This window comes from Perna viridis, chromosome 13 (genome assembly GCF_037379345.1).
Source record: "Perna viridis isolate PV_CMFRI_1.1 ecotype Kerala chromosome 13, ASM3737934v1, whole genome shotgun sequence".
In the NCBI taxonomy this organism is placed as follows: domain Eukaryota; kingdom Metazoa; phylum Mollusca; class Bivalvia; order Mytilida; family Mytilidae; genus Perna; species Perna viridis.
The window spans coordinates 28,310,326-28,324,296 of NC_142457.1; the positions used below are offsets into that span (position 1 = coordinate 28,310,326).

Consider the following 13,971-nt stretch of genomic DNA (forward strand, 5'->3'; position numbering starts at 1 on the left):
TTTTATATCACCAGTCCTATATATTAACCTATACCATATGGAGCTTGTTTAATTGTCAATTTTCTTTTTTATAATGTACGTACATAAAATAATTTTCACGACGAAGTCGTCAAATGACCTCTTCGGTACTTCTTGACGACGTCGACGTAACAAATGGTTCCGTAGTAACGTCGCAGTATTCTACTGAGACTGCAACGATGGGAGCGCTCTTTGCGAAAACCGGTTGTGGAGCTTGTTTTTCAAGAAATAAGCGTAAAATATCACCGGATATCATCTGTGAAATGAAACTTGGATCACGTCTGGAACGCTGTCCTTCTGCCGAAATAATGAAAGAGCTGAACTCGTGTGGGTTTTTAGCGACAGACATCACCAGAACCACAGGCGGGTTGTCCTTTGACATTGTGTCCTACGAAGATTTTATGACAATACCACCACGTCGCTCTGCCGCCGTCTTCTTTCGACAATCAAGACGACAAAGTAAATACATGTATATACTATTATTCAATAGATAAATACTATGCATGTCATATCATTTCAAGAATATACATGTACATGGAACAGTCGTGTGTTAACACAGCCAGCTGTGTGTTCCACTACCAACGTACAATCTATAAAATGAGTATATGATTAGTTGGGTTTACCGAGTCACAGGACTCAAATACATATAACGATAATATCTATGGTAAATATGTCAAAGAGTAATCGGAAATGTCAGCTTAAGACAGCCCATTGGTCTTGTAATTAACGACGAGGAAACCCTCACACCTCAGGCGAAAGAGTTGTCCCTATATACTTAAGTACATAAAAGTAAACTAAAGGTGAAAACGAAAAGAGACATGCAGAGTCTAGACATTCCTGACTTGGGACATACAGGCGCAAAAATGCGGCGAAGTTAAAGTATACTTTCTCCTAATCAAAACTCCCCCTTTAAAATCTGGACACGATGGAAAAATATTACACAATTAAACACACCTCAAAATGTATGTATTAATATGGAAAGGCTATGGTTACTTACCATTAGAAAACATGAAGTATTTTATGTAAAATTCTTATGTGTTACTTTTGTAACTTGTAAGTAAAATTATGCAATTTACTTGTATTAATATATTGTTTCTCGTTACAGTTATGAGAAATATTAGAGTAAAAACAAGGATGGCAACAATTAGACGTCAGAAAGTTCTCGATAAAAAAGGTAAGTTGTTTTGAAATGTTCTCGGAAGCTGACGTACACTTTTTATCCTGAACGCAAGACTTCTTTAGATACTTATATTAAAACTTGAATTACCTTCGGATCAAATATCTGTTTCACAACTTCAAGTTGCAAAAGCATATTCGTTTATTTCTGTTTGTTTCTTGTAGCTGTAATCTGGACTATACCCCACTTGTTTTAATCATTTTTTCAGCAAAAGCTGGAAAAGATTATGAAGTAAGAAGGATTGCAGTACTTCAACGACGAGAGCAGAAATTAAGAGAAAATTCAAAATAATTGAAGAACGAATAAAAATAAGGGCAAAAAGAAACCTCGAATAAACGAATCATCATAGGATCTAATCCGAAAACCAGATTATTGAATAAATGCCAGTGAAACAGTTGATGAAAGTTAGAATTCTCATCTACTCTGTGTGAAAATCTGTATTCGAATTTCGTCAAACAGAAAACAAGAAATCAGTATGGAAAGGAAAACGATCAGATAGATATTACACTAACTAGTCAGACATGTCAGCATGATTTTGGAGTCACGGAATTAAGTGAAAACGGTTTTCCATTGAGATATGTAAACATACTATCTATACTGCCTTCTGTATAATTATATATTCAAATAAAAGTAATGCAATTTAATCCGAAGTATGTGCTCTTCATTTTTCATCCTTGCGAAACTGCAAAAATAAATATAAAATATAGAAACGAATTCTACTGAGGAATCGTGAGCTCTTATACGGAAAATTGAGCTAGAACACTTACGAATTATCATTTGATTAACCACTACCATAAAAGAATACAATCATATCCCAATCAAGTATAAGATTTGATCATTTTCTGCAAACAGTTATTCGACAATGGTATACATGTACGTACAATATGCATATTTTGCAAAAGCGAAAACAGAACAAGCAAAACAAAGCAAAACAAAACAAAAAACAAAATCCGAGTCAGACCCATTTGTCTGAAGGAACACAATTTAGGTCATTTGGTTAAGTTTTTTTTTTTTATATTTCTTACATTCTTCATCAGACAGAACTACTATCAAATATATTTCAGACATCACAGTTATAAAAACGCGATTTAAAGATAAATTTTATTCCCTATAAAACAAATCGATCAAAATAAACTAAATTATCGATCATTTATCAAGAACAAAGCTAACAATTTTCTATCAAACTCCCCAAAAGATTGACCATATTCTTATCGCGATTATTGATTGGCTAGAACATTGACCATATTCTTATCGCGATTAGTGACTGGCTAGAAAAACTTTGAATTAATAAATTTGTATTTTGTTATTTATGTAGTGTTCTTGTATTACTTTGGTACATGTAACTAATCCTCGTAGACAATTTCGATTAAAATATAATCAATCGATAATTTAAGTGATCGATGATCAGTTTGATTGAATAAGTTATGAGTCATATATCGTTCAGTATTTAATTACAGGTCCAAGAGCCTGATTGTACACGATTTGAAAATTAACTCATCGTCACGCTGTAGGGATTTTCTTCACGAACCATTTTCGAAAAAAACAAAACAAAAAAACAAAACAAAAAACAAAACCAAAGAAATTACGGGAGGGTGCCCTGATATATGTAGCCATTAAGATAAATATAAGGTAAATGTGAACAAGGATTTACATATCTATATTCAACTCGTTGAACTTGAATTTATAAACGACAGTGTCGAGTAAGAAAACTGTATCTTTATGTTAAAACAAATACCGTCATAGCAGACGACTTTTAAGCTACCTTGGAAACATTAATGCGTGGATTCCAATTTTGGGAGGGATAAAAATTCATGCAGTAGACCACCCCTTCTCAGTTAAATCAAAATGGAACCGTTGTACTTTATTAAAAGGCGCGAATTGGTCACGCTTAATTAACTAAGTTCGGAAGTGACGTAACGCGCACTAGCAACGACAAACAATATGGCGGAAAAAAGTAAAAAAAGTTTTACAATGAAAGTGAAAGAGTTCCCGTTTTAACAACTTAAAACAAATAATGACTTCTGTTTTAACACCGTAGGTGTCAAACGTCCTACATCTATACACACGAACTACAAATCCATTACAGACATCAATCTATTCTCTATTCTCTTGGGATTTAAATCGATATTTGTAAATTAACTGGTTTTAAACGGATGACAAGCGGTTGATATTAAAAGTAAACAAGTATGGCAAGCTCTGGTGGTGCTCTCAATTTATCCTTATTGAGTCGTGGTGTTGGAGAAATTAGCAAGAACGGTCACGAAAGGATTGACGTCGTTTTTGAACCACAGGTATGTTCAGTTATCAGAAATATGAAATGGGCTGATAAATCTTTCTGTGAATACTTAATTAATTATTAATTCCTGTTACATACATAATGATTTCTTCATTATTTGATTGTAACAACAGGGAAATGTCTAACAGTGCTGACTTTGATTATGTACTATATTTATATTATCTATATTCAAGAATTCGGAATGATATTTTTTTCTTGAATGAGCAAGCAATTACAAAATTGTCTCAAGAGGCTCAAGTGCATTTATGTTGACTTGGTACATTTTGATACACGAAAAGTGCTTATAAACTTTGAAACTTGTTAATTCAAAAATCACATTAGCCAAGCTATATGATTAAATGATCTCTTTAGCATGTTATTTGAATAGTAATGGTGATTTAATGCTTGAAATTCACACACATCATTTACTGTGCCAAAACTCATCTCTGCAACTGTAATATTACTATTTGTCATCATTTTATCAAAACAATCAGTAGAACATGTGATACCTTCCATTTACACCATATTACTTTTGATCGGTTCGTGTACATGTACAATGACTATTTACATGCACAGTTCTAATATTGTACTGTATGCACATTTTTTGTACCTTCAGTGATATCTGAAAAATGATATGGTAACTTCTAGTCACTTTTAGCAGGATCTAAAGGTGAAGCACAAAATGTATGTGACATTTCAGTGACAATTTTACCGAAGTAGCCAGATATGTCATTATACAAATTAATGTTTGAAGTCTTTCAGAATTAAATGAAGCATCTTGGCCCTCTGGGTGCACAGTATTCCCTAGGTCAATCTCCATGGCCTTGACCGTTTCTTAGTAACAAAAAAAAAAAGAAAGTTAAAAAAATTTTTGGTATGAGGTTCAAAATGACGTTAAGAAACTATAGGCGGTACTTTATGGGACACTATCATTTCCCCTGACCCTGCTGATGCACTCAGTAACCAAAGAATGAGTTGACTGACTAAAAACAAATGGACACAGTCGCAAACCTGGAGAATTTGGAATGAAATAGAAAACTAAATGTCTGTGGGCCTGGGTGAAATATAATCTTGGTAAGAACAGGAAGATTCAAAGTGGTGCTGCAACATCTAAATGAATGACAATTTTGAATCAGCAGAATTCCAGAACAGCTACTAATATCTTTTTATTCGTTGATGGAGTTTCACACCTCATAATGAAACAATAAGTGTATGTGAACAACTTATTTGTTGGTAAAATCTCTCCTGTTATCTAAAATGACCCCCTCAGGACTCAAGCTACTTTAGAAGAACAGGGAGAAGTGACTTATCGTTCAGAGAGACACTAGGGAGAAGTGGGGATGAAAAGGGAGAAGTGAATGCAAACATGCATCATTTACTAATTTTAATGCTTTTTAAAATTATGTGTTATATGTTACTTACATGCACATAATACAAGCAAGCCTTTTCATATATTGATTTTCTTTTATTGAGATAAATGTTACTTTTTCTTTATGCTACGTATGTACATTGTAAGTAACTAAATATTTTGGAAAAAATGAAATCAGCCTGCTGACTTGATGGTTGACTATATCATATATTCATGAAATTGAATTTCTGATCTATACCTCTACCCCTTACCAAATTTATTACAGCAAAATTAATACATGTTTTAGCAAAGCAAAGCTTCTTGCAATGCATTGTCCTATTGGTTTTGTCTTTTTTAGCAGCACTGGAATAGAAAATTTTCAGGCTGTGACATTCTTTTGGAATTTTCAATTTGTTCTGTTTTTTTTTCTGTTCCTACTTAATCCATAATGATTTTTTGTGTCCCTGACATGCGCCTTCTAGTTTCATCAACATATTGATGTTCAGAAGTATACAGTAGATGTATATTTAGATGTCATGTTAATAAATTGTTACTAACAGAACCAAGACAGAAACTTTATTAACACATATTGTAGCTTTCGGTAGGAACTCATCTTAAGCTTAAAAGATGTTCCGTCGAAATGGAGAATTTACTGTTCTGTTTGTTATGAAACATGAAGATAAAAATAAACGCTTCGGGTTTCCTACCCAGTTATCAATCGAGATAAATTTAATCCAAGTCCAAAGGACCCGCACAACAAATTTGCACGTTTCGTAACGAAATGTGAACAGTAAAACATGAATTGTCTTAAGCTGAAGTGAAAAAAATTAATTCTGAATCCAGTCTTAAACGTTTGAAACAAAATGTTGTTTGAAATATTCGCCTGTAACGAATAATTCGATAGATTTCGAAAATTTCTCGAACTTGCACCATTTTTGTTTGAATTGTTATCAAAAGAGAGATAACTCTGGTCAAAATACCGCTAAAAGACATAGTACACTCCCAATCATGGGCGATATCTGTAAATGATAGGGCGACTTCACTTCGGTTTTGGTGTCTTCTGAGGGCGAAGTGTGTGACTCTAGGGCGACTATGTCACCCGAATCGCCCAGTAGCGTGAGCCCTTCCCCCTATCATACAGCCATATTGGCTCCCCTTTTCTGTGACTGCTTTGGGGTAAAATTCTATTGTGACGTCTGTAAAAATGGGTAAAATTCATCTATGACATGAAAAAGACCGTCATATGTTTATTACTTTTTTACCACAGCTGAGGTCTAAAGAGCTTTGAAGCACCTCATATTAGAATAAAATGATTTAAACATTGCATGTACATGTAACTGTTTATGACAGATTTTCTGAAAGTTATTTTTATTCTTTACAGGATTACTTTAATTTTGTTGGAACCTCATCCAGACTGTACCTACCACCAATTCCAAGTAAATATGACTTTGATGGATCATCTAGCACTAAGTCTGGGAAATTTAAAATAACACAGGATATACCTAAGACATTTACCACGAGGAAAGGTGCATTGTTGCTTTTTTCAGAAGATTTGGCTGCAAAAGGAGGTCAGAGTGAAATTAAACATCGACGACATCGAAAACCTCATCCAACTGAACTGTCATTGGAGGTTTCTAAGAGCGCTGATGAGTTGGAACTGAAAACTGTTGATGATCTGGCAAAATCTATTCTATCCTTTGGTGGAAAGGTTGGTTTCTTTAAACTACATGTGTTAGAGTTCATCGGCATCTTAACTTTACTTACTTTTTTTTGTAAACTGTAAATCCTTTTCTGTCAGTGGACTCATACAATGGAACTGTCCAGCTGCTGTTTTGGCCTATTTTTGTCTGTTTAAGGTGTACCTAATACCCTACCTACATGTACCCTAGCACATTTTATTGGTATTTTTTTTCGATGAAGAGCTGCCGAACTATCATTTGAAATGAGAACTATTAAAGTCAATTTAAGAAATCCTCCGACAAGGTAAGGTCTAAAATGTGTTACCTGTACCTGTACCCATACCAACTTTTCCATGTATCCAAATAATGGTTTGCTAAAATATTCATTCTCACGGCATGTTAAGAACTGAAAATTGCATGAGATGTGGAAAAGTCTGTTTCAATTCATGTCTAATCAAGAAAATGATGTATATTTTTCTCATATTTCTTGTTTAATCGGTTTTCTGAAGTCAGAAGGTCTAAAATGTGTAACTGGAAGTTGCCATACCAAACTAATTATAGACTATTTCTCACTTTCATATCCAAATTTTACAGTTTTCTAAAATCATTAAGAGGTTTAAACTTCACTTTAAGACTTTTGATAAAGTTTTGAAGGACTTGATATTGTTTTAAAAATGAAGTGATTGAATTTGAATTCCATAGCATACCTAACGTCAATTCCCGTACCAGCAAATAATGGATATGATCTTATACAGAATGAAAAACAAAGTCTCATATACAGAGTCTAATGCAATTTTGATTTATCATCAATGACAATTTTGATAATATCATGATGTTCTAATGTCAAATATTCATTAAAATTGTACAGATAACAAAAATACTGGACTTTGATTTTGGGTACGGGAATTTCGTGTTACACATTTTAGACCTATTGAAAAGAGAAAATCTAATAAAATCATTTTTTTCGACAAACATTTTTTCTTGGCCTAACAGCAAATACTTACATGACAGGATTGAAAGGGAAACAATTTTTAGCAATATCAGCTTGCCTACTCTCCAATATTTATTTGGCTAAGTTGACTTACATTGTACATGTACACTACTGTCAACACAAATATTATTTTTTCCACTCTCTGCAGTGGACATATTTTGAGTGGAGTCACACTTACTCCTCTCTCCACATTGGAGTTACCATTTCAAAAATAATAACTAACTTCTCCTGTCTTTATATCAAAGAATATTGAATGGTTCTAACGGTTTAATAAGATTTCAGTAAAGGGCAGAAAAAAAATATTGAAAACTATTGAAATGGAGCAATTCTATCCCGGTTTTTACTTCGGTGGAGTGACAGTGGAGGACATGAGTGACTCCACTTTGAAGATTGGAAAAATTAAAATTTTGGTTTATGGTATTATACATGTTGTAAAATATACCCCTTTGTTCGTCAATCCCTTGATTGCTTACTATTCTTCTTACATGTACAATTAATTATTGTTATTTAATGCGTTTCTTCTCACCAGGAAACTTCTGATGATACAGATGTCTACCTTGGTTTTATACACAATACATATGGTAGACGGAAAAAAGATTTATTTGAGCGTCAGATTCGTCCTGGATTTTCTGCAAAGAGATATTTATCACTGTGGACTAAGAGCTGGGATGATAATGTCCTGGGGAAAGTCATTAGCAAAGGTATGGTTACAATATATACTTTGTATTATACAGTCTACATAGTACACTTTTGAAGGGGTAGAAGATTTTTTTAAAATTTTTATACCAATTACATATAAGTGTTGCCGGTTATTTTGTGGCATTAAGAAAAATGTCGTCCTGTATATTTTTTTATTCTGAAAATACAATTAATCAACTTTGTAATATAAAATTACAATAGCGAGCTTAACATTTCTCGTATTGAACTATTAAATAATTCCGAACATTTTTTATATTTATAATTGACTAACCTGAAAATACAGGGAACTGTTGCAAAACAGTCCACTCTGTTCCACGTATGCCCATACAATGTAATGACTACAGGTGTGACAGGCAGTTAGTAGACAGGTGATATTTTTCATGCAAGAGTGCATTCAAATTAAGGTGCGTTTGACTTTTAAATTTGGTCCGTCAGTTAATATGAATTGATGATGTAATGAATGATTAATGAATGAAATGACTTGGATAAATTTTGTATCATATTTTATCAAAATCAATAGTTTTAATTAAATAAAACCAAAAATACGGAAAGCTAAATGGACCTTTCCGTGACATAAGCAATTAGAGGTTTGAAAATGAGCCTGTAAGAGGCTTATTCTAGACAATTATGACAGGAAGAAGTTTTAGTAAAATCTTTTTGACAAAATAATAATATTTACATTTTTATCTGTGTAATCTTTTACAAAAATATCTACTTGTCAAAGACAAATGGGAGAAGCGAGCACAAACAAGAAGAAGTTTTTGCTCATTTCTGCCTCTGGATTAGTTCCTGGATACATGTAGCGTGGCTGATAAGTTCATGCTAATTATATATAGCAGGCTCTAGCACAAGTATGTTGAAAGTCAATCCATGTGTGATCCAATCATGTATAATTAAATTTCTTTAGTCTTTTTAAAATTTTGTTGACAAGTTAGCGACTACTTATTTCCAACATGCAGTGACTGTGTATATCCAAATAAGCACTCATGCTCAAATTTCACTATGTATGCTAATTTTTAAAATTCTATTATAACCATGGCATCTTTTTTTTACACTGAGAAAAAACTTAACTTGTTGGCTCCAAACTTTTAAAACCTACAAAAGCAGATATTCTGTACATGTATGTATATAGTTACCAAATACAGATACTAATTCTTGATCATTTGCACTGTCTTAAATATCAAATGGTTAGAAATAGAATATATATTTAACCTGGTCTTCATTGTATAAATTTAGTTGTTACAATGTTCTTCAATTTCTAGGTTATCTAACGGAGAAATCTTTATTTTACTACAACCCATTAAATCCCCATCTCCAGCGACGTCTGAATGATGACATGTCACACTACCCTGCTCCTTATAAACTTATGAGGAGTATGTTGATGTCTCCAGGAAGTTTATCAGGGTACACATTCTACAGGGTCAGACCAGAGTCTGCTGAAACTGTTGGTAGGTAGTCTTTATAAAGAATTCAGGGTTTGACGTTGACATTTTGTTAACTTTGCCCAATTGAAATCTGAGTTGTCCATAAGTTAAAGCAGTTTTGGAAAAATATAAAATTTGTTTGTCCTATGGGCAAGTGTAATTTAGCTTGTACATTTACATGTTAGATATACTTTACAATGATTCACACAATTATTTAGCAATGGACAGTGTTCTCCCCATAATTTTTAAGTAGCACACTGCTTACCGGCATAGCACAGCTCTTAGGGCCTTCCTCCAAAATTATAGCACAGTGCCCATAGTGCATTCTTTCTTACTAAAATTAATTACTGATAGCACAGTGCCAAGAAATCATAGCGCTGTAAAGTACAGCGTGATAATTGCCTGGGAGAACGCTGATGGCACAAAGTGTAGATGAACTATGCATACTACACATTTTTCAGTAATTTGACTTGGCATTTCATGTACAATAATGAGAGGGGGTATTTTCTGTTCATAAACTTAATTTTGAAGACATCAGATACGTTGACTATTATTTGTTTCTAAAACTTACAAAATAAACAATTCATTTTTTTAATAACATGACCTGAAACCCTTTAAGGTGTATATTTTCCACATATTTATCTGGTTTATTTTGTGTTGGTTTGCCTAAAGCAAACATGGGGAAAATGTATATTTTGATATAAAAATAACTAAAACTTATATGTGCTTTTTTTATGATTATTTAAGGACTGGCTGTTATATTTATTTGGTCTATGAAGAAATGACCTCAATCATGTGGTAAGACCAATTATCCAGTATAGCAGGTTATTTTCCAGTGTGCACCACGGCCATTGAGGTTATTTCAAATAGACTGAAAAAAATATAACAGTCATACCTTATAATTTAAATTTGATATCAAAATTCAACAAGTAAACCATTGACATCTCAGTCATATACAAAATTTGGTCTTTGAGATAATGGACAATTTTTTTTATCCAATCAGGATGTGTTTTTCTTCCAAAATTAAATTATTGATGTGTATTTTTTCCAGCAGAAACACCAGAGGAAAGGGAGAAAGTACGGTCCCCGTCACAGATTGGTTCTATTAAGGTGATTAGTACCAAGGATGGAGTGCAGAAGGAGGTATCTTATTCTGCATTAGACAAGGCAGCACAGGAGGAGGTACTCACTGATCTACTCGTCAAAAGTGCTGTACATTATGCCATGAAAAAACAACAGGTAAGTCAAAGTTACTCACTGTTCTACTTGTCAAAAGTGCTGTACATTATGCCATTAAAAAACAACAGGTAAGTCGCAAAGTTACTCACTGATCTACTCGTCAAAAGTGCTGTACATTATGCCATGAAAAAACAACAGGTAAGTCGCAAAGTTACTCACTGATCTACTCTTGAAAAGTGCTGTACATTATACTATGAAAAAACAACAGGTAAGTCAACGTTTTGTGTTGGGGTAAATTTGAATGTTTAAACATCTTTAACAAATGAAACAAGGAAATTCTCATATGGAGGTTATTTTCCTGGATAATTCATGACCCAAATGTAACAAAATTTACTTCCACACAAAACTTCCAGAAGGCCAAAATTAAAACTAAGTTAGTTTCTCCTTTGCCGACCGGGTCTGAAAAAAGCTGCCAGGTCAAAATATTGTTTCGGGAAAATCCGTCCTTTTTTTTGTCTTTTTTTTGCTGTCGTAAATTTCAAGAAAATGTGTCCGTCATTGATCCTGATACAGGAATTAATCGGAAGTCACTTCCACCAGTCACTGAAACGCTTCATCTCAGATGATTTTATTTCCTTGTGTTCCAGCAATAATTATGGAGGTTGAAAAAAAAACACCTGCCTGCCTGGTGTGTCTCTAAATTATGACCCAGACAAAGGGGAAACAAAGATTATTTAACAGTGGCCTAATTACAGTATGTCATTGCATGCACAATAAAACTGTATAAGAGTGTAATTATACCTATCCTACTGCAAGTCAATAACCTTTCTTTAGTTGCATGTTGACCGATTTCTTTTCTGATATACTTGGAACCAGTTAAATGTTAAAACCGAAACTGTTCATGCAGCTTGTCCATTAAATCTAGAATCAAATGAAAACAAAACATGAACACGACCGAAACTGTTCATGCAGCTTGTCACACGACCCATTATGCTTTGATTAAAAAAAAATGTTTGAATTAATAATTGATAGAAAAAGTTTACAGCTTGAGTACCATTCTGTGTAAGAATCAGGCAATGGGTGGCACATCATATTTCTCAATTTGGTCTTTTTTTCCAGAAATATATACAGTACATCTAGAAAACAACTGAAAAGCTATATAAAATTATCCTGAAGCATCTGGGACGTAGATATTTATTTACTGCTTATATAAGGAAAAACTGTGGGAAAATTTTGCCGCCATTTTTCCATAGTGCATTTTAAGTAAATTTGACCTATCAATATCTTAAAAGGGCAAATTTTTCAAATACTTTGATGGTTATTTCTGGAGGTTGTCAGGTATAATGTTTGGTTAATGCAATAAAATCTCTGTGTTTTTTTTCCTTCATGTGCCACACCTTATACACAATTTGCCTGATTCTTAGATGGAGAAGTACTTAAGTGTCCGGGGAAAAACAAAGATATATTCCTGAATTAGTCCCACATTTATAGTAGGTGGACTTGTTCTCTGCAGCTAAAACTCAACCAGACTACTTTGATGATAATTAACACTGATACAGGGAAAGCTTTTCCCTTCCTTTACTTGCATATGTGCATGAACTGAGTGAAGGAATTCTGTGCTTTTTTTGTTCATTAGACTTTTCATTAATGAAGTCAAATTAATTTATTCATAGGAGTTAATTGAAGAAAGTCAGAGAGAAAAAGCTATTGAAGAAGTGGATGAAGAAAGGTCATCAATTCAACAATTTGATATGAGAGATGCTGTAGAGGTGAGTACAGGATGTAGAATTAGTGGACAGTTATACCATTTGAGAAATTTTCAGTGGCAGTTGGAACTACTTGGCCATTTCCATTACACTAAAAAATAACCTCGGATGCAGACAGGAGGATTTCTTTCTGAAAAAAAATGCTGGAATGGTAGTCATACGCAAATTAAAGTAGTTATATCCACAAGGTAGTGGTAAAAAAATTAGTTAGAAATCACTTGAAATAAAGAACAATAACTCTTCCAAGAATTTTGGTGTGAAGCAAGGAGCTAAGAAAATTAGTAATAGTAAAAAATTCAACCAGTTCAACTATAAATTTAGAATCGGATTGGTCAAATTCCAGACAGCTTCTTTTGCCTAGTGCATCCAAGGTTTTTCTTTTGTGTAACAAGAAGGGATGAGGAGTTCCAATTGTTTCAGTGGTAGAAAATGGGTAAAATATTTCCTCTGAGGCTGATGTTGTGGACTATTTGTATTTACAGGTTAACAATACTGAAAGAACAGTTTATTGTTTGTTTTTTGTTTTCCATATGTAATTTTTTAAGTATCATATGATGATAGCAGACTATGTAACAGAAGCAAAAGGTAAGTGTGATATTTGGATATGTAATTTGTAAATAACATACAGCAGTCATACACGAAAATCAGTCTTTATAGGTCATGGTAAGTCATCAGTTAATTCTAAGCTACTGATATCCTTCACTGCCTTTTTTCTGTCATTAGTTAAACCAGTTATGGTGGATTTCTAAAGAAAATCCTCTGCCTGATACAGTGGTTTATATGTTGGAACGATTACAGTATATAACATTTTATGAGAGTCCAAATATACATAATGTAGAATAAAGGATGTTTGTCCCACCTGCAGTAAGTTTAGAAATAACCCAAGAAACTTAGATTTAGCAAGTGTAAATTTTCAATACTTGCTAAATAAGGCTAGTGGAAAAGTTTAGTAAATTCAATCCCTGCAACACTGGAGGATTAAATAATGTTTTGCTAGCATTTAAGGGCATTCTTTTCTCATATAAGAAACTAGGTATGTATGACATTTGTACACAGGCAAATATTTTTGTCCCCTGCGTTACGGTGCGAGGGGACATGGAAATGCCAGGTGTCCGTCTCCATCCGTCCGCATTTTCCTCACTTTTTTTTTCCTTTTACCAAATAAGTTTGTTTTTGGTATCTGGCCTTATTATGAAGAGTTACAGATTAAGATCGACTTTGGTTATGGTTGAATGATTTTTATGGAAGTTATGGCCCTTGGATTTAGAAAATTTCAGTGAATTTACAGTTATCTGCAACTTTTTTTTTTGTAATGCTTTTAACAATTGATTTTATATTTTGTATGTAGTCTAACTATGAGACGTTACAGATTAAGTATGACTTTGGTTATGGTTGAATGATTTTTACAGAAGTTA

The 13,971-nt window shown here is 33.4% G+C and overlaps 2 protein-coding genes across 6 annotated transcripts in view; both read left to right on the plus strand.

The window, feature by feature from the left end:
* Positions 1–113: 113 nt before the first annotated feature.
* LOC148600215 (uncharacterized) lies at positions 114–1,839 on the plus strand. Its single transcript, XM_088559747.1, has 3 exons — positions 114–477; positions 1,124–1,192; positions 1,404–1,839. The coding sequence occupies exons 1-3, from the start codon at positions 114–116 to the stop codon at positions 1,484–1,486; spliced, it is 516 nt and encodes a 171-aa protein (XP_088415873.1). The 3' UTR covers positions 1,487–1,839.
* A 1,267-nt stretch (positions 1,840–3,106) lies between these two features.
* Positions 3,107–13,971, plus strand: part of LOC148600216 (uncharacterized) — an 82,225-nt gene continuing 71,360 nt past the window's right edge. For 2 of the 5 annotated variants that reach the window (XM_088557739.1, XM_088557741.1), the window contains exons 1-6: positions 3,108–3,486; positions 6,200–6,526; positions 8,018–8,189; positions 9,450–9,635; positions 10,663–10,850; positions 12,464–12,559. In XM_088557739.1, coding sequence (XP_088413865.1) covers positions 3,382–3,486; positions 6,200–6,526; positions 8,018–8,189; positions 9,450–9,635; positions 10,663–10,850; positions 12,464–12,559 — 1,074 coding nt within the window. In that variant the 5' untranslated portion in view covers positions 3,108–3,381. Of the gene's footprint in view, positions 3,487–6,199; positions 6,527–8,017; positions 8,190–9,449; positions 9,636–10,662; positions 10,851–12,463; positions 12,560–13,971 lie in introns of all 5 variants that reach the window. The other 3 variants (XM_088557742.1, XM_088557743.1, XM_088557738.1) reach the window with 2 other exon arrangements.

Excerpts from the sequence above, each read along its gene's own strand:
- LOC148600215 (XM_088559747.1), top strand. The coding sequence starts at position 114 with ATGACCTCTTCGGTACTTCTTGACGACGTCGACGTAACAAATGGTTCC. Across the intron at positions 478-1,123 it reads TCGACAATCAAGACGACAAA|TTATGAGAAATATTAGAGTA; the intron begins GTAAATACATGT and ends TTCTCGTTACAG. Across the intron at positions 1,193-1,403 it reads GAAAGTTCTCGATAAAAAAG|CAAAAGCTGGAAAAGATTAT; the intron begins GTAAGTTGTTTT and ends TCATTTTTTCAG.